This window comes from Melozone crissalis, unplaced genomic scaffold (assembly GCF_028551555.1).
Source record: "Melozone crissalis strain CALT ecotype California unplaced genomic scaffold, PUWL_Pcris_2 ptg000016l_1, whole genome shotgun sequence".
Lineage (NCBI taxonomy): Eukaryota > Metazoa > Chordata > Aves > Passeriformes > Passerellidae > Melozone > Melozone crissalis.
The window spans coordinates 528,659-546,780 of record NW_026535794.1 but is presented as its reverse complement, the minus strand read 5'-3'; the positions used below and the strand labels follow the sequence as shown (position 1 = coordinate 546,780).

At 70.4% G+C, this 18,122-nt stretch overlaps 2 protein-coding genes and 2 non-coding genes across 4 annotated transcripts in view; all 4 read right to left on the bottom strand.

Annotated features, from left to right (window-relative positions):
• Window positions 1–452: 452 nt before the first annotated feature.
• TBRG4 (transforming growth factor beta regulator 4) lies at window positions 453–10,006 on the bottom strand. The gene is made up of 10 exons (XM_054273170.1): window positions 9,668–10,006; window positions 8,465–8,779; window positions 7,492–7,663; window positions 6,727–6,884; window positions 5,554–5,664; window positions 5,095–5,239; window positions 3,545–3,796; window positions 2,837–2,948; window positions 1,881–1,995; window positions 453–792 (listed from the first exon to the last, which is right to left on the bottom strand). Exons 1-10 carry the CDS (start codon window positions 10,004–10,006, stop codon window positions 667–669), a joined length of 1,845 nt encoding a protein of 614 aa, XP_054129145.1. The 3' UTR covers window positions 453–666.
• LOC128935795 (small nucleolar RNA SNORA5) lies at window positions 3,171–3,304 on the bottom strand. The gene has a single exon (XR_008482967.1). It is a non-coding gene; the product is annotated as a small nucleolar RNA SNORA5 (small nucleolar RNA).
• On the bottom strand, window positions 4,069–4,193 carry LOC128935794 (small nucleolar RNA SNORA5). The gene has a single exon (XR_008482966.1). It is a non-coding gene; the product is annotated as a small nucleolar RNA SNORA5 (small nucleolar RNA).
• Window positions 10,007–11,659: 1,653 nt separating the features above from the next.
• Window positions 11,660–18,122, bottom strand: part of LOC128935224 (SCO-spondin-like) — a 34,745-nt gene continuing 28,282 nt past the window's right edge. Inside the window, 17 exon segments of the mRNA XM_054273371.1 lie at window positions 11,660–11,701; window positions 12,169–12,319; window positions 12,477–12,607; window positions 12,682–12,742; window positions 12,817–12,912; window positions 12,998–13,368; window positions 13,685–13,862; window positions 13,974–14,112; window positions 14,494–14,635; window positions 14,726–14,839; window positions 14,922–15,086; window positions 15,302–15,351; window positions 15,426–15,581; window positions 16,027–16,303; window positions 16,614–16,745; window positions 16,883–17,050; window positions 17,472–17,672. Of these exon segments, the coding sequence (XP_054129346.1) occupies window positions 11,679–11,701; window positions 12,169–12,319; window positions 12,477–12,607; window positions 12,682–12,742; window positions 12,817–12,912; window positions 12,998–13,368; window positions 13,685–13,862; window positions 13,974–14,112; window positions 14,494–14,635; window positions 14,726–14,839; window positions 14,922–15,086; window positions 15,302–15,351; window positions 15,426–15,581; window positions 16,027–16,303; window positions 16,614–16,745; window positions 16,883–17,050; window positions 17,472–17,672 (2,555 nt within the window). The 3' untranslated portion in view covers window positions 11,660–11,678.

Below are 18,122 nucleotides of genomic sequence, written 5' to 3'. Positions count from 1 at the left end.
CAAAGCCACCCATTCCCAATGTCACCTGCCCCTGCCATCACTCGGCTCCAATGTCACCCAGCCCCAATGTCACCTGGCCCCATTGTCACCCATTCCCAATATCACCCAGCCCCAATGTCACTCAACCCCAATGCCAACCACCACAAATGTCACTTGGCTCCCATGTCCCTGCCATCAGTGTCACCCAGGCCCAATGACACCTGGCCATGATGCCACCGAGCCCCAGTGTCACCCAGCCTGGATGTCACCTGGTTCCAATGACACCTGGCACAGATGGCAACCATCCCCAATGTCATGTGTCTCCAATGCCACCCATCCCCACTGTCCCCAAAGTCCCCTATGACACCTGTACCCAATGTCATGTCCCAAATGCCACCCATCCCCTGTGTTCCCATCCCCAGTGCCACCCACCCCCAATGCCAGCTGTCCCCTGTGCCACCATCCCTGCACAGTTCTGTGTTTATTTGAGCCGTTGGTGACACGGAGCAGCAGTCACACAGTGACACAGGGACCTCACTGTGGGGTCCCACCGGGGCACGGTGACCTGGTGACGTGGCCACCTCGCTGTGGTGACGTGGCCACCTGGGCTCAGGCACGGGGCCACCCGGGCACGGTGACCTGCTCACACTGGCACAGGGACAGGGCCACGCGATGAGGCGAGGGGGGCTAGGTGGCCGCGTCCCCCGCCGTGTCCCCTGCCGTGTCACTGGCCAGGGCCTTGGCCACCTTGTCCTTCAGGTAGGCCACGCGCTGCCGCTCCAGCTTCAGCTCCAGGAACTCGTAGTGTGGCACCTGCAGGGAGGGGACAGGGCTGTGACGGCGGCCGAGGGGTCCCAGCCGTGTCCCCTCCTCTCCTGCCCCGGCTGTGCCACGGGAGGGTCCCAGCACCCACCTGGGGTCCCAGCGCCCACCCTGGGACGTGCCACCGCCCCCAGGTGTGACGGTGCCAATGGGAGCGGGGGCTGGCAGTGACCTGGGGGTGGCACGTGGCTGTCGCACCCCCCGGGCTATAATTACCCGCAGGGGTTAATCCCGGATGACCCCACAGGATCAGCCGTCCGTGTCACCTCCCTGTCACCCCTGTCCCCCCAGCCCCTGGCAGGTGGCCCGGGGGGATCACGGTGGCTCATCCCCGCTGAGCCCCGGGCGGGGGCAGCTGGCAGCCCCCGGGGGGGTGACACAGCCTCCGTGCCAACGGTGCCAGCCGTGCCCAGCTGTGCCAGGGGGACAACGGCACCCGGCTGCTGGCACCAGGGTGGCCACGGGGACTGTCCCCCGGGCTGGGCACAGGTGAGGCCACACCTGAGTCCTGGGGACACCTCACACCATGGGGGTGGGCTCTGCTCCCGAGGGGGAGCTCCAGGCGGCATCTGGGGAACACCTGGGGAGTGTTTGGGGAACATCTGGGGAACATTTTGGGAACATTTTGGGAACATTTCTCCTGGAAGGGGATGGGAGGCCCCAAGTGCCAGGTGGATGTGTCACCCAGGGACCCGGGGGGTGTTCCCAGCGTTGGGGTGGGTGTTGCTGGGTGTTGTTGCTGGGTGTTGGTGGGTGTTGCTGCTGGGTGCTACTGGCTGGGTTGCAGGGGGTTGTTGCTGGGTGTTTCTGGGTGCTCATGGATGTTGCTGGGTGTTGCTAGGTGTTCAGGCTGTTGCAGGGTGTCGTTGCTGGGTGTTGTTGCTGGATGTTACAGGGTGTTCCTGGGTGTTGCTGGGTGTTGCAGGGTGCTGTTTCTCGGTGTTACAGGGTGTTGTTGCTGGGTGGTGTTGTTGGATGTTACAGGGTGTTGCAGGGTGTTCCTGAGTGTTCAGGGTGTTCAGGATGTTGCACGGTGCTGTTTCTCACTGTTGCAGGCTGTTGCTGTGTGCCACGCTCACCTCGGCCAGCAGGAAGCCGGCAGCTCGGAGGTGCCTTCGGGCCATGGAGCCCCGGCCCAGCAGCTCCCGGCCCCGAGAGCTGAACTGCGGCAGCTCCCAGCGCAGCACGGCCACCCTGGGGACAGGGACAGGGACGGGGACAGGGGTGAGCACGGCCACCCTGGGGACAGGGACAGGGACAGCCGTGAGCACGGCCACCCTGGGGACAGGGACAGGGACAGCCGTGAGCACGGGGACAGGGACAGCCATGAGCACGGCCACCCTGGGGACAGGGACAGGGACAGCCGTGAGCACGGCCACCCTGGGGACAGGGACAGGGACAGCCGTGAGCACGGGGACAGGGACAGCCATGAGCACGGCCACCCTGGGGACAGGGACAGCCGTGAGCACAGGGACAGGGACAGCCGTGAGCACGGCCACCCTGGGGACAGGGACAGGATAGGCGTGAGCACGGGGACAGGGACAGCCATGAGCACGGCCACCCTGGGGACAGGGACAGGATAGGCGTGAGCACGGGGACAGGGACAGCCGGGACAGGGACAGGGACAGGGGTGAGCACGGGGACAGGGACAGCCGGGACAGGGACAGGGGTGAGCACGGCCACCCTGGGGACAGGGACAGCCGTGAGCACGGGCACCCCAAGCCCACAGAGATGGCCCTGCGGTGCCCGAGCTGTGCCACTCCCATCACCTCCTGTCCCCTTGCAGTCCCACGTCCCCTCCCTGTCCCCCTCCTGCCACCTCTTCTCCCCCACTGACCCTTTCTATTCCCCCTCCTCATCCCCTCCCTGTTCCCCTCCTCTTCCTCCCCTTGTCCCCCCTTCCCCTGCTGTCCCCCCCCTTCCCCTGCTGTCCCCATCCTGTCCCCTCCCCTGTCTCCCCTTTCCCCCCCTTGGGAGTCCCTCCCGTCCCACCCACCTCCTGTCCCCCTTCGTGTCCCCCCCTGTCCCCACGCACCTCCTGGCCCCCGGTGGCAGCGGCTTTGTCCCCTCAGAGTGGGACAGGTGCGGGGCACTGTAGTCCCTCACGGGCAGGGGTTTGTTGTCACTGTCCAGCACCGCCTCGGCATCTGCAGGGACAGAGGGGACAGGGACTCAGAGCCACCCAGAGGGGCAGTGTGTCCCTGGGGAGGGACTCAGAGCCACCCAGAGGGGCAGTGTGTCCCTGGGGAGGGACTCAGGGCCACCCAGAGGGGCAGTGTGTCCCTGGGGAGGGACAGGGGACTCAGAGCCACCCAGAGGGGCAGTGTGTCCCTGGGGAGGGACAGGGGACACAGAGCCACCCAGAGGGGCAGTGTCCGTGTGGATGCACCTCCCCAGGTCCCATGGCAGGGGACAGGGGACTCGTGGAGCACGGGCCTTGCTGTGGCAGCCGGTGGCCGGTCCCCGACACTGAGGGACAGGGACCGAATTTGACTGGGCTGCAGAGGGTGACAGGGGGTGGCAGGGTGTGACAGGGAAAGGTGACAAGGCGACAGGGGAAAGTGACAGGGCTGACGGGGGACACAGGAAGGTAATGGGGGGACAGGGCTGGGGGGACTGGGGTCACAGGGGTGGGGGTGACAGCGCCAGGGGTGCCCAGGGTGGATGCCCAGACCAGGGGGTGGCACTGGCAGGTGCCCCGGCGGGTGGCAGCCCCGGGGGTGGCACTGAAGGTGGCACTCACCGATGTCCCAGCCGTACACGGTGCTCACGTTGTACCGGACGAGGTCGGGGCCCCCCAGCGCCCCCGGCAGCGCCTCCCGCAGCCACCGCTGCAGCGGGGTGGCCTTGTCCTTGTCCTCGTCCCTGTCCCCGTGCCCCCCCAGCAGCTCGGGGGGCAGCAAGGGCCCCTCGTAGCCTGGCACCTCCAGCCTGGCCGCGGCGTTGATGTGCAGCAGCTTCAGCCACGAGCTCTGTGCCCGCGGGGAGCTGTCACCTGGGGGACACGCGGGGACACGCTCGGGTGGCACCCGGGACACGGGAACGGCCCCCAGGTGCCCTGCAGCCATGGGGTGTGACACGGGAACGGCCCCCAGGTGCCCTGCAGCCATGGGGTGTGACACGGGCTGTGCCCCAGGTGCCCTGCCGCCATGGGGTGTGACACGGGCTGTGCCCCAGGTGCCCTGCAGCCATGGGGTGTGACACGGGCTGTGCCCCAGGTGCCCTGCAGCCCCAGAGAAGCCCCCCGGCCCTGGCACCCCATGTCTCCAGTGGCACTGGCCCCCCGGGTCCCACGGGAGGGGACACGGGGCTCGTGGGCACGGAGGTCACTGTGGCAGCCGGTGGCCGGTCCCCGCCATGGGGGGACAGGGACCGAATTTGACTGGGCTGCAGAGGGTGCCAGCAGCACCCAGGGGACCCTGAGGGACAGGACAGGTGACCCTGAGGGACAGGTAACACTGAGGGACAGGACAGGTGACCCTGAGGGACAGGTGACCCTGTGGGACAGGACAGGTGACCCTGAGGGACAGGTGACCCTGTGGGACAGGTGACCCTGAGGGACAGGCGACCCTGTGGGACAGGTGACCCTGAGGGACAGGTGACCCTGTGGGACAGGTGACACTGTGGGACAGATAACACTGTGGGACAGGTGACACTGTGGGACAGGTGACCCTGAGGGACAGGTAACCCTGAGGGACAGGTAACCCTGAGGGACAGGTGAGCCTGAGGGACAGGTGACACTGTGGGACAGGTGACCCTGAGGGGCAGGTAATGCTGTGGGACAGGACAGGTAACCCTGTGGGACAGGTGACACTGTGGGGCAGGTGACCCTGAGGGACAGGTGACCCTGTGGGACAGGTGACACTGTGGGACAGATAACACTGTGGGACAGGTGACCCTGTGGGACAGGTGACCCTGTGGGACAGGTGACACTGTGGGACACATAACACTGTGGGACAGGTGACCCTGTGGGACAGGTGACCCTGAGGGACAGGTGACACTGTGGGACAGGTGACCCTGAGGGACAGGTGACCCTGTGGGACAGGTGACACTGTGGGACAGGTAACCCTATGGGACAGGTGACCCTGTGGGACAGGTGACACTGTGGGACAGGTAACCCTGAGGGACAGGACAGGTGACCCTGTGGGACAGGTGACACTGTGGGGCAGGTGACCCTGTGGGACAGGTGACCCTGAGGGACAGGTAACCCTGTGGGACAGGTGACCCCCCAGCCCTGTCCAACCCCTGGCTCCCAGCCCAGGCCGTGCCCAGCCCCCTGTGCCCCCCACTCACCTCTCAGCCGTGCCTGGAACTCGGGGCACAGCACCTGGCGCAGGTGGGCTGCCCGGGGCCGCTGCAGCACGCACAGGGACCACACCACGTCTGCCAGCAGGTGCACGTCCAGCTGCTGCTCCTGGCCCTGCAGCCGCTCGTGGATCTGCGGGGCACGCACAGAGCCCGGCTCAGCCACACGGCCGTGCCCGTGCCCCTCTCGGTGACCCCGGCACCCATCCAACAGCCCCTCTGCCAGGGGAACGTGCCAGGGCAACACCTGCGCTCTGGGACAGGTGGCAGCCTGGGGAGGAGGGTCCAGAGCCTCTCCCAGTGCCCGGAGAGGGAGCCGGGGGCGATTTGGGACACCTGGAGCGCCAGGACGCGGGAAAAGGGGACTCTGGGAGGCTCTGGGGGGGATCTGTGGCTGGGGGGGGTCCCTGGGGTCCCTCCCCACCCAGAGCAGCCCCGGGACATCACCATGGAGAAGAACTCCTCGCTGGAGCTGGGCTGGAAGTTGAGGCGGGCGAAGGAGACGAGGATCCCGCAGAGCTGGGTGAGGGTCAGGCTCTGAGAGTTATCCAGGCAGTACTGTGGGGAAAATGGGAATGTGGGGCTGGGTGAGGGTCAGGGAAATGGGAATGTGGGGCTGGGAAATGGGAATGTGGGGCTGGGTGAGGGTCAGGCTCTGAGAGTTATCCAGGCAGTACTGTGGGGAAAATGGGAATGTGGGGCTGGGAGATGGGAATGTGGGGCTGGGTGAGGGTCAGGGAAACGGGAATGTGGGGCTGGGAAATGGGAATGTGGGGCTGGGAGATGGTCAGGAAAACGGGAATGTGGGGCTGGGTGATGGTCAGGGAAACAGGAATGTGGGGCTGGGAAATGGGAATGTGGGGCTGGGTGAGGGTCAGGGAAATGGGAATGTGGGGCTGGGAGATGGTCAGGAAAACCAGGAATGTGGGGCTGGGTGATGGGAATGTGGGGCTGGGTGACGGACAGGGAAACGGGAATGTGGGGTTGGGAAATGGGAATGTGGGGCTGGGTGACGGACAGGGAAATGGGAATGTGGGGCTGGGAAATGGGAATGTGGGGCTGGGAGATGGTCAGGGAAATGGGAATGTGGGGCTGGGTGAGGGTCAGGGAAATGGGAATGTGGGGCTGGGAAATGGGAATGTGGGGCTGGGTGAGGGTCAGGGAAATGGGAATGTGGGGCTGGGAAACGGGAATGTGGGGCTGGGTGAGGGTCAGGCTCTGAGTATTATCCAGGCAGTACTGTGGGGAAAACGGGAATGTGGGGCTGTCCAGAACAGGGACAAGAGGGACAGGTGGGACATGTGCCCCTTGTTCTCCTGTCCCGGGTGAGGTTCCCTCTGTCCCCCAGGCCCAGGTGAGGTTTGCCCTGTCCCCCAGGCCCAGGTGAGGTCCCCCAGGCCCAGGTGAGGTTCCCCCTGTCCCAGGTGAGGTCCCTGTGTCCCCCCAGGCCCAGGTGAGGTCCCTCTGTCCCCCAGGCCCAGGTGAGGTTCCCCCTGTCCCAGGTGAGGTCCCCCCTGTCCCCCAGGCCCAGGTGAGGTCCCCGTGTCCCCCCAGGCCCAGGTGAGGTCCCTGTGTCCCCCCATGCCCAGGTGAGGTCCCCCCCTGCCCCCCAGGGCTCACCTGGGCCATGGCCTCGGCCAGGGGCCGGCTGAGCCAGCGCAGGCTGCCGAAGGAGCGGGCGCAGCGCAGCACCTGCGCCGGGCTCAGGCTGCCCAGCTGGGGCTGCAGCTCCAGGGCCAGGCGGTGCAGCACCTGCGGCTGCTGGAAGTTCAGCTTGCCTGGCACAGGGGGCACAGCTCAGCTCAGGGGGCTCTGAGCGCCCTGTGCTGTGCCCCCCATGCCACAGGTGACAGATGGGGACGGTCACCTGGAGAGGAGAGGCTCCAGGGACACCTGAGAGCCCTCCCAGCGCCTGAAGGGGCTGCAGGTGAGCTGGGGAGGGACTGGGGACACCCAGGGTGATGGAAGGGGCTCACACCGAGCTCCCAGGGCTTTGGGACACCGGGAGTGACAGGACACCTAGAATGGCCTCCTCTGTGACCCTGGGCTGACCCACAGTGCCCAGCCCCACCTGGACTCCCTCACCCCACCTGGCTGGGAAAGGAAAGGTTTGGCACCCCAAAGCTCACCTGGATTCCCCCACCCACTGCCAGCCCAGCAATTCCCAGCCCCAGGACAGTGACAGGGGACCAGGACTGTCCCCAGCCCCTGCAGTGTCCCTGTCACCCAGCCCAGCAAGTCCCAGCCCCAGGACAGTGACACCAAACCAGGATTGTCCCCAGCCCCTGCAGTGTCCTTGTCACCCAGCCCAGCAATTCCCAGCCCCAGGACAGTGACAGGGGACCAGGACTGTCCCCAGCCCCCAGAGGTGTCCCTGGCACTCACTGAAGGCGAAGAGCAGGTCGGTGAGCACGGGCAGGGGCAGCTCAGCGGGTTTCTGCAGCAGGTGGTAGCTCAGGGCCCGCAGCAGGGGCACGCAGCGGCGCTGCTGCAGCGCCAGGGCCAGCGCCACGCGGCGCAGCTCGTCGGGGTCAAACTGCTCTGCCAGCTCCAGGGCCTGGGCACAGGTGGGACAGGGACAGGTGAGACACAGAACAGGGACAGAACTGCTCAGCCAGCTCCAGGGCCTGGGGACAGGTGGGACAGGTGAGACAAGACAGGTGAGACAGGACAGAACTGCTCCGCCAGCTCCAGGGCCTGGGGACAGGTGGGACAGGTGAGACAAGACAGGTGAGACAGGACAGAACTGCTCCGCCAGCTCCAGGGCCTGAGGGACAGGGACAGGGGGACAGATGGGACAAGGACAAACTGCTCCGCCAGCTCCAGGGCCTGGGGACAGGTGGGACAGGGACAGGAGGGACAGGGACAGGTGAGACAAGGACAGGTGAGACACGGAACAGGGACAGAACTGCTCCGCCAGCTCCAGGGCCTGGCACAGGGACAAGTGAGACAGGAACAAGTGAGACAAGGGACAGGGGAAACAGTTACAGGAGTCACACTGCTCAGCCAGCTCCAGGGCCTGGCACAGGGACAGGTGGGACATGGGACAGCTGGGACAGAGACAGAACTGCTCAGCCAGCTCCAGAGCTTGGTAGAGACAGGGACAGGTGAGACAGGGACAGGTGGGAGAGGGGAGACAGAGGACAGGTGGCACTCCTGACCCCAGGTGACACCGCAGACCCCAGGCGGCACCCCTGACCCCAGGTGACACCGCAGACCCCAGGTGGCACCCCTTACCCCAGGTGGCACCGCTGACCCCAGGTGACACCGCAGACCCCAGGTAACCCCCCCAGCCGAGGCTGAGGCCCGGCTCCCCCCAGTGCCACCCCCCGTGCCACCCCCAGGCGTGGAGCCCCACCTTGTCCTCCAGGCGCTCCATGAGGGCGGGGGACAGGTGTCCCACCTTGGCCATGAGCGTCACCACGGTGCGCGCGCCCTCCAGCTCGGTCCAGCGCAGCTCCAGCTTGCGCAGCACCTCGGGCAGCAGCGGCCCCGGGGCGCCCTGCCCCGCCAGCTGCTCCGCCAGCTGCACCAGCTGGCGCAGGGGCAGGCGCCGCAGCCGCCACAGCACCTCCTGCTCCACCGAGCGCACCTGGCGCCCGCCCCGCGCCAGCCCCAGCGACGGCAGCGCCCGCAGCAGCTGCAGCAGCGACGAGTTCCACACCTGCGAGATCTGCGGGGACAGGGACATGGGGACATGAGTGACATGGGGACAGCAGGCATGTTCCACACCTGCGAGATCTGCGGGGACATGGGGACAGGTGAGGGACATGGGGACAGCAGGCATGTTCCACACCTGCGAGATCTGCGGGGACACGGGGACAGGTGAGGGACATGGGGACAGCAGGCGTGTTCCACACCTGGGAGATCTGCAGGGACACGGGGACATGGGGACAGGCGTGAGACATGGGGATACCAGCCCTGTTCCACACCTGGGAGATCCGAGGGGACAGGGGTGACACAGGGACAGGGGTGAGACTGGGACATGAGTGACATGGGGACAACAGCCCTATTCCACACCCGGGAGATCTGCGGGGGATGGGGACATGGGACAGGTGTGAGACAGGGACACCACCTCACACCTGGGAGATCTGCACATGACACAGAGACAGGTGTGACACAGGGACAACAGCCATGTTCCACACTTGAGAGATCTGCCACAGGGAGAGCAGATGTGGGGCAGATGTGTGGGGCAGATGTGGCACAGGGACAGCCGTTGTGGATTTGGGACACCGCTCCTCCACCTGTGCCACCTCCCAGGCGTGCCCTGAACCCGCTGGAGGGACCTGGGCACCGCCAGCCTGTGCCCCAGGTGTGCCCTGAGTGCTCAGGTGCAGAGCAGAGCACTGCAGCCACTGCAGCCCTGTCCCCAGCAGCACATCCAGGTGTGTCCCTGTCCCACCTGTGCATCGAGCGCCCCAGGAGCTGCTGGAAGGGGGTGTCCCCGGCACTCCCACCCCTGTCCCCGGCACTGCCACCCCTGTCCCCGGCACTCCCATCCCTGTCCCCACAGCCCCAGCTGTGTCCCCAGCAGTGCCCCCCAGCCCCGTCCCCGTCCCACCTGTGCATCGAGCGCCCCCAGGAGCTGCTGGAAGCGCGGGTCCCCGCGCAGGCTCTCGGTGTCCAGGCGCTGCTCGGTGCTCAGCCGTGCCAGCCGTGCCAGGGCCAGCGCCGCCAGGTTGCTGCTGAGGGCGTTGCCGCGGCCCAGCTGCAGCAGCTCCTGCGCGCTGCCCGCCGCCCGGATCAGCTCCCGCAGCTGCGGCTCCTCGCCCACGGGCCGGGCCCGCGGCTCCTCGGCGGCCCGGGCCGGCCCGGTGCGCAGCGCGGGCCCCGCGCCGGGCCCCGGCAGCGCCGGGAGCAGCAGCCGCCGGCAGCAGCGGCGAACCAGGTGCGCGGCCATGGGCGCGGCTCGGTGCCCGGCACGGCTCGGCGGCACCGGGCGCGGCTCGGCGGCACCGGGCAGGGCTCAGCGCCGCATCCCGGGACTCTGCGCGGGACCGAGCGTTGGGGCGGCCCGCACCGGGACACTGTCCCGCCGTGCCGGAGCTCCCCCCGGTGCCGGGGTCGGTCTCACTCCGGCCCATGCTCTCCAGCCCGGCCCCGCTCCCGCCTTCCCCCCGCTCCATCCCTGGGTTCCGGTTCCCCCCGGTGCTTCCCCGGGCCCGCTTCCCCGGCCCCGTCAGTGTTCCCACAGTCCCGGTCCCAACGTCGGTCCCGGTCCCAACCCCGATCCCATCATCGATCTCGGTCCCGGACCCGATCTCAGTCCCGGTCCCAACGCCAGTCCCGGTCCCAAGCCCGATCCCATCATCGATCTCGGTCCCGGACCCGATCTCAGTCCCGGTCCCGTCCCGCTCCCGATCCTAATCCTGTTCCCGTTCCCAGTCCCATTCCCGATCCCGATCCCGTACCCGTCCCCGTCCCCATTCCCATTCCCTATCCAGTTCCCGTTCCTGATCCCGATCCAATTCCCGTTCCCGATCCCGATCCATTTCCCATGCCCGCTCCCGTTCCCGTTCCGATCCCCGTTCCCGCTCCCGACCCTCTCTGACCTCTCCCGCCCGGGCCCCGCGCACGGGCCGCCACCGAGGCGCGCGGTTATTACGTCACAGCGCAGCGGCCGCTCGCCATTGGCCGCTGGTTGCGCCATCACGCGGCGGCGGCGCCTTCTCCGTGACGAGGCGGGAGCGCGGCCGCCATTGGCGCCAAGGGGCGTCCATTAGAGTGTCCCCAGAGAGTCCCCCACAGTGTCTCCAGAGTGTCCCCGAGAGTGTCCCTCCCGCACTGTCCATCCCGCAGTGTCCCCGCGATGTCCCCGCGTACCGGAGGGGCCCGGACTCTCCTACCCGCCCGCCTCTCTGAGGGGCGCCCTCGTGTGGTGGCGGGGGAAACTGCAGCCCCCGCCGCTCCCAGTGTCCTCCAGTTCATCCCAGTGCCCCCCCAGTGCCTCCCCCGAGACCCCCAGTTCATCCCAGTGATCCCCGGAGACCCCCCGTTCATCTCAGTTCATCCCAGTGCCGCCCCTCCCGAGACCCCCACTTCATCCCAGTGCCCCTCCCCGGTCCCCCTGTTCATCCCAGTTCATCCCAGTACTCCCCCCAGAGACCCCCGCTTCATTCCAGTGCCCCCCCAGTGTCCCCCCGGAGATCCCCAGTTCATCGCAGTGCCTCCCCGAGTCCCCCAGTTCATCCCAGTTCCTCCCAGTGTCGCCCCCCGAGACCCCCCAGTACATCCCGGTGCCCCTCCAGTGCCCCCCCCCCACTCTCCCAGTTCATCCCAGCTCATAACAGCGACCCCCACTGTCCCCCAGTTCATCTCAGTGCCCCCCAGTTCATCCCAGTGCCCGCTCCGAGTCCCCCAGTTCACCCCAGTGCCCTCCAGTGCCCCCCCCTCCCGGAGACCCCCAGTTCATCCCAGTGCCCCCCAGTGTCCCCTGCCCCCCCAGCTCCCCCAGTGCCCCGGGTGAGGTTATCTATTAATGGTTAATTATCGATTATGGAGCTCCATCGTTTATCGATCGTTTATTGGTATCCATAAGGGTCTCCTCGATCCAGGCGGTGTCCGGGGGTCTCTCAGCGCCGGCTGAAGTCCCCGCCTGCGGGACAGGAGGCTCCGCTGTCCCCGAGCCCCCCGCAGCCCCCCGGGACGCCCGGGACAGCCCCTTCTCCACCCGCAGCGCTCTGGGCGGTGTGGGGGCCGCGTGTCCCCCCAGAGCCCCGACAGGTTCCCCCCACTCCCCCCAGCCCCCGGAGCCCCTCAGAATCCCCCCAGTCCCTGGAGCCCCGAAGCCCACGCAGGATCCTCCCTGTTCCCCCTGGACCCCGCACCCCATCAGGATCCCCCCGCAGGATCCCCCGCTTCCCCCGATCCCCGGCAGGGTCCCTCCACGCCCCCGCAGGGTCCCCCGTTCCTCGGCAGGATCCCCCCGTTCCCCCCGCTCTCCCCGTTCCCCCCGCTCTCCCCGTTCCCCCCGCTGCCCGTTCCCCCCGCTGCCCGTTCCCCCGTTGCCCGCTCCCCCCGTTGCCCGTTCCCCCCGCAGGTTCCCCCGTTGCCGTCCCGCACCCCGGCAGGGCTCGCAGCGGCACTCGGCGATGCGGGGCAGCAGCGCGGGCCGGGGGCGGCCCCGGGGGCACGGCAGCAGCAGCGGCCGCACGGGCCGGGCGGGGTCCAGCCGGTAACTGCAGCACTCGCACAGCGACCGCACGTACGGCTCCTGCGGACACCGCGTCACGGCGGGGACGGACCGGGAGCACCGGAGAGCCCGGGGAGAGCCACACACCCAGGGACAGACACCCCCGGAGAGCCCCGGGCCGGGCAGAGGCGGCTCGGGGGCAGCAGGCGGGGCCGGGGTCCCCCCGCGCCCCCCGTACCTGCGCGCTGACGGCGGTGCGGGAGCGGCACGCCCCCGCGCAGTAGGTGACGCGGACGCCCCGCAGCACACACGCGCCCTTGGCGATGCTCCGCAGCGTCGTGAGGAGCCGGCACGGCCCGGGGGGCTCCTCTGCACCGGGGGGGGACACACGGCGTGAGCGGGGGCGCTGCCGGGGCCGCCCCTCCCCGGGCGCGGGGTCTCACCTGGCCACTCGTCCCGGCACACGGGGCAGCAGCTCCCGGGCTCCCGCACCGGCTCCGCGCCCTGCGGGGACCCCCAGGCTCAGCCCCGGCCCGCGGGGCCCCCCCCGCGCCCCCGGAGTCCCCCGAGCCCCGCACCTCGGGGCAGGTGAGCGCGGGGCAGGAGCTGCCGCAGGTGACGCGTCCCTCGGAGCAGCGACAGGTCCCGCACGGCTCCTGCCACTCGCTGCCGGCCTGCGGGGGGCCGGGACCCCAACATTGCTCAGGGACCCCCAGACTCGGCTCAGGGACCCCCGCCCGCGCCCCCCGCCCCGCTCACCGCTCGCAGCGCCCCGCGGTACCGGCAGCCGCAGCCGCCCGCGCTCACGCACTGCCCGGAGCCGTTCCGGTACCGCCCGGGGGCGCAGGCGCAGCGCGGGGGGGGCGAGGCCGTCCCGAGGGTCCCGGGGGTGCCGGGGGCCGTGGGGACCCCGGGGGCGCTGGAGCTGTCCGGAGTCACGGGGGTCCCGGGGGTCCCGGGGGATCCGGAGGTTCCGGGGGTCCCGGGGGATCCGGGGGTTCCGGGGGTCGCGGGGGTCCCCCCGCAGGTCCCGGGGGGCTCCGCCAGGTCCTGGCAGCTGCGCTCGCAGGCGGGGCCGGGGTCCAGCCACACCTCGCCCGGGGGGCAGCTGGGGGCCACCGGGAACGGCACTGCGAACGGGAACGGGAATCACACCGGGAATGGGAACTGGAACAGCACCAGGAATCACACCGGGAACGGCACCGGCACCTCCTTGACCCCGGCTCTCCCTCCTTCCATTGCCCCGGCCCTCCGCCCACCAGCCTCCATCCCTCCCTCCCTTCCTCGCTACCTCCATCCCCTTCCCACTCCCGTTCTCCCATCCTTCCATCCCTCCGTTCCCCTCTCCCGTTCTCCTCTCCCGTTCACCTTCCGTTCCCCGTTCCCTCTCCCGTTCCCTCCTTTTCCCCGCTCCCCCCCCGTTCCCCCCGGTGTCCCCGCTCTCACCGGGGCACGCCTGGGGGTTACACGCCGCCGTCTCCTCCTCGGGGCTCCCCCCGCACGGCGGCCCCGGCCCGGGGCCCTCCCGGCACTGCCGCTGCCGCCTCCGGGTGCCGCCGCCGCAGCTGCGGGAGCAGCGGGACCAGGGGGACCACGGGGACACGGCGGGGGACAGGGACAGGGGCTCGGGAGAGAGGGGGAGCGGGGCCGAGGGAGAGGGCGAGGGTGACAGCGGGGACACGGGGTGTGCAGGGGACACGGGGGACACGGGGGACACGGGGTGTGCAGGGGACACGGGGGACACGGGGGACACGGAGGACACGGGGTGTGCAGGGGACACGGGGGACACCGGGGACATGGGGCTGGCGGGAGTCGCGGGCTCCGGGGAGGGACACGGCAGCGCCGGGCAGGTCAGGGTCCCGTTCTCGCAGGTGCTGCACCGGGGGGGACACGCGTGTCACCGTCACCGCGCGTGGGGCCCTGCCGTGTGGCACCGCCACGGTGCCCGTCCTGCCAGCACTGTGCCCGTTCGTCCCTGTCCCCCGTGCCGGCCCCACTGTCACCGTGCCCATCTCCCATTGTCACTGTGCCCGTCCCACCCTGTCCCCTGTGCCTGTCCCACCGCCACGGTGCCCGTCCCACCGTGTCCCCCGTCCCAGTCCCACTGTCACCGTGCCCGTCCCGCCCTGTCCCCCGTGCTTGTCCCACTGTCACCGTGCCCGTCCCACCGTGTCCCCCGTCCCAGTCCCACTGTCATCATGCCCGTTCCACCGTCACTGTGCCCGTCCCCCGTGCCCCCCCCCGGTGTCACGCACCACTCGTGGCACCCGACGCGGGTCACGGTGCCCGGGGCCACCTCGCGGCTCCCGCTGTCCCCGCCGGGGGTCCCGCAGCGGCAGCGGCTCAGGGGGACGCAGCGCCCGTCCTGCAGCAGCTGCCCGGGGGGGCACCGGCACCCTGCGGGCGGGGGGCGCCGTGGGGACACGGTGGGTGCTCGGGGGCACCCTGGGGACACGGTGGGTGCCCGGTGGCGGGGCCGGGCCGTACCTGTCTCGCACGGTCCCTGCAGACACTGCACCGGCGCCCAGGTGTCCGCGCAGCTCCGGGGGCAGCGCCCGGCGCAGGGGCTGCGGCTGCGGCCCCCCCCGCCGCACCGGGGCTCTGCGGGGGTGCCCGGGGTTACCGGGGGGTGCAGGGGGGTGCAGGGAGGGAGGGAGGGGGTACCGGGGGTTCCCGGCGTTACCGGGGCAGGCGCCGGAGCCGCAGCTCTCGCTCTGGGTGCGGACCCCCGCGCACGCCCGCCCGGGGGGCTCGGGGTGCCGGGGGTGCCGGTGGCGCAGGCGGGACCCCCCCGCGCAGGGGTCACTGCAGGGTCCCCAGGGCCCCCAGGGGCTCCAGTCACACGGCTCTGGGGGGCACGGGGGGCACCGGGGTCACCGAGACCCCCCAGTGCTCTGTGAGACCCCCGTGCCCTCCCCAGGACCCCCCAATGCCCCGTGAGACCCCCCGTGCCCTCCCCAGGACCCCCCAATCCCCCTGAGACCCCCGTGCCCTCCCCAGGACCCCCCAATGCCCCCTGAGACCCCCCGTGCCCTCCCCAGGACCCCCCAATGCCCCCCATACCGGCGGCACACGGCGTGTCCCCGCACTCGGGTCCCTCGGGGGTGCAGGTGCTGCAGCGGGGGGGCACGGGCGGTGGGCGGGGGTCTCTCGGAGCCCCCCGAGCCCCCCGGCGCCCCCCACTCACCAGAGGCGGCACGGGCCGGGGCTCCAGCGCTCGCCCAGCGCCCGCTCGCCCCCCGCCCAGGGGCACAGCGGCGGGCACGGCGCCTCCTCGCAGCCCCGCGCCTGCTCCTGGGGGGCTCCGCACGGTGCCCCCCCGCCCTCGGGGGGGATGGGGGTCCTGGGGAGTCACACGGGGCATTGGGGGGCACCGGAGCCCCCCCAGGGTCACATCACCCCCGTGGGTTCCGTGTCCCCGCAGCGCCACGTGTGTCCCCAAGGTAAGGTGGCCCCCCGAGGTGCCCCCCAGGGCCATGCCCCCGGCCATATACCCTATTCCTCCCAAGTTCTGTGTCCCCACAGTTCCCTGTGTCCCTCCCGCCGACCCCCGTGTCGCACCCCAGGCCCTTGTGTCCCCCCCGGGTGTGACATGTCCCCAAAGTGCCGTATCCCCTCCCGACCCCGTGTCCCACCTCCGTGTCCCCGCCACGACCCCCGTGTTCCCCCCCTATCCCCGTGTCCCCCCTTGACCCCCATGTCCCCCCCGTGTCTCCCCCCACCCCCGTGTCCCCCCCCGACCCCCATGTCCCCCCGGTGCCCCCCCCATCCCCGTGTCCCCCGCTGACCGGTGTCGCAGCTGCCGCCCCCCCCCGCAGGTGGCACTGCAGGGTCCCCACTGGCTCCAGCGGCTCCAGGCGCAGGGGGCGGTGCCGGGGGGGGTCCCGGGGGTCGCGGGGGGGGTCGCGCACCCCCCCGGCCCGCAGCGCAGCCGCCCCCCCGCGCACGCGCAGTTCCGGCAGCCCCGGGCGGGGCCGCCCCCCCCCGGCACCCAGAGGTGCCCCCCCGAGTCCAGGCAGGGGCACAGCGCGGGGGGCACGCAGGCCCCGTCCTGCTCCAGGGTACCTGCAATGGGGGGGGACACGGATGGGACAGGGACAGGGGGGGCACAGCCCCTGTCCTGCTCCAGGGTGCCTGCAATGGGGGGGGACACGGATGGGACAGGGACAGGGATGGGACAGGGACAGGGATGGGACAGGGACAGGGACAGGGGGGGACGCAGCCCCCGTCCTGCTCCAGGTTGCCTGAAATGGGGACAGGGACAGGGACAGGGATGGGACAGGGACAGGCTCAGAGGGGCCGGGCCCGGGGGGTCACACACGGGGGTCCCACGGGGGTCACACACGGGGTCCCGGGGGTCCCACAGGGCTCTCACCGGGGGGGCAGCGGCAGCCGGGCTCGCAGGGCGCCCCCCCCTGGCAGGACACGCCCTCCTGCAGGTCCCGGCAGCTCCGCGGGCACCGCGTGGCACAGGGGGACTCGCTCTGCCCGGGGGGGCACCGCGGGCCTGGGGGGCACGGTCAGCGTCCCGACAGCGCCAGGGACCCCCCGAGCCCCCCAGGGCACCCCAGCCCCTCCCGGTGCCCCCCGGTCCCTCCCGGTGCCCCCCCAGCCCCTCCCGGTGTCCCCCAGACCCCCCCGTACCGCAGGCGCGGGCGTTGCAGACGCGCAGCTCGTGCCCCATCCCGGGGCAGGGGCTGCCCCCGTTTTTTGGGGGGGGTCTGGAGCAGGAGCGGCTGCGCACGGAGCGGCCCCCCCCGCACGTGACGTCACAGCGCGACCAGGGACCCCACGGGGACCACGCGCCGTTCACTGCGGGGGGGGACAGCGGGTGACCCCCGGAACAGCCCGGGTTCGCTCCGAGACCCCCCGAGAACCCCCGGTCCCCCCTGAACCACCCGAGCCCCCCGAACCACCCGAGATCCCCGAGCCCCCTGAGCCCCCCGAGACCCCCGTGCCCCCGGTCCCTGCCCCCCTGAAACACCCGCACAGACCCCCCCCAGCTGCCCCAACATCCCCCCAGTGTCCCCCCACACCCCGTCATGGCCCCCACAGCCCCCCTGAACCCCTCAACATCCCCCCAGCCACCCCAACATCCCCCCAGGGTCCCCCTCCATAGCCCCCTCACCCCCAGCCTCGCTCCCGCCCCAGCCCCCCGACCCCATCCCAACACCCCCTAATGCCCCCCATCGCCCCGATCCCCCCCAGCCCCTCCCGCACCCCGGTCCCGCACCCCGGCACGCCGTCACCCCGCACGGCCGGCGCTGCTCGTGGCCCCCCCCCAGGATTTGGGGGCACCAGCGCCCCCCGGGCCCGGGGGGGGCGAAGGCGCGGAGCCGCCGCTGCTGCCCCCCCCCGCAGGGCCGCGAGCACGACCCCCAGGGACCCCAGGGGCTCCAGCGGCACGGGCAGGGGGGCTTCGGGCACGGGGGGGCTGCGGGAAACGGCGGAGTCAGAGGGACCCCAAAAATACCCCCAAAATACCCCAGAACATCCCACAGAGGGGCAGAGACCCCCCGGATCACCCGCAGTGAGCAGGACCCCCAGAGACCCCCAAATCCCATATCCTGGCAGCGGGGCGGGCTGCAGGGACCCCAAAGCCCCCCCAGACCCTCCAGGACCCCCGGGACCAAACGGCCCCCATAGCACCCCCAGAGCCCCCCATACCCCGGCAGTGGGGCAGGCTGCAGGGTGACCCCAAACCCAAAACCCCAAACCCCAAATCCCCCGTACCTTCGCAATGGGGCAGGTTGCAGTGTTACCCCATTAACCCCATAAATGCCGTACCTTCGCAGTGTTGCAGGTTGCAGGGATAACCCCATTAACCCCATTAACCCCATAAATGCCGTACCTTCGCAGTGCTGCAGGTTGCAGGGAAAACCCC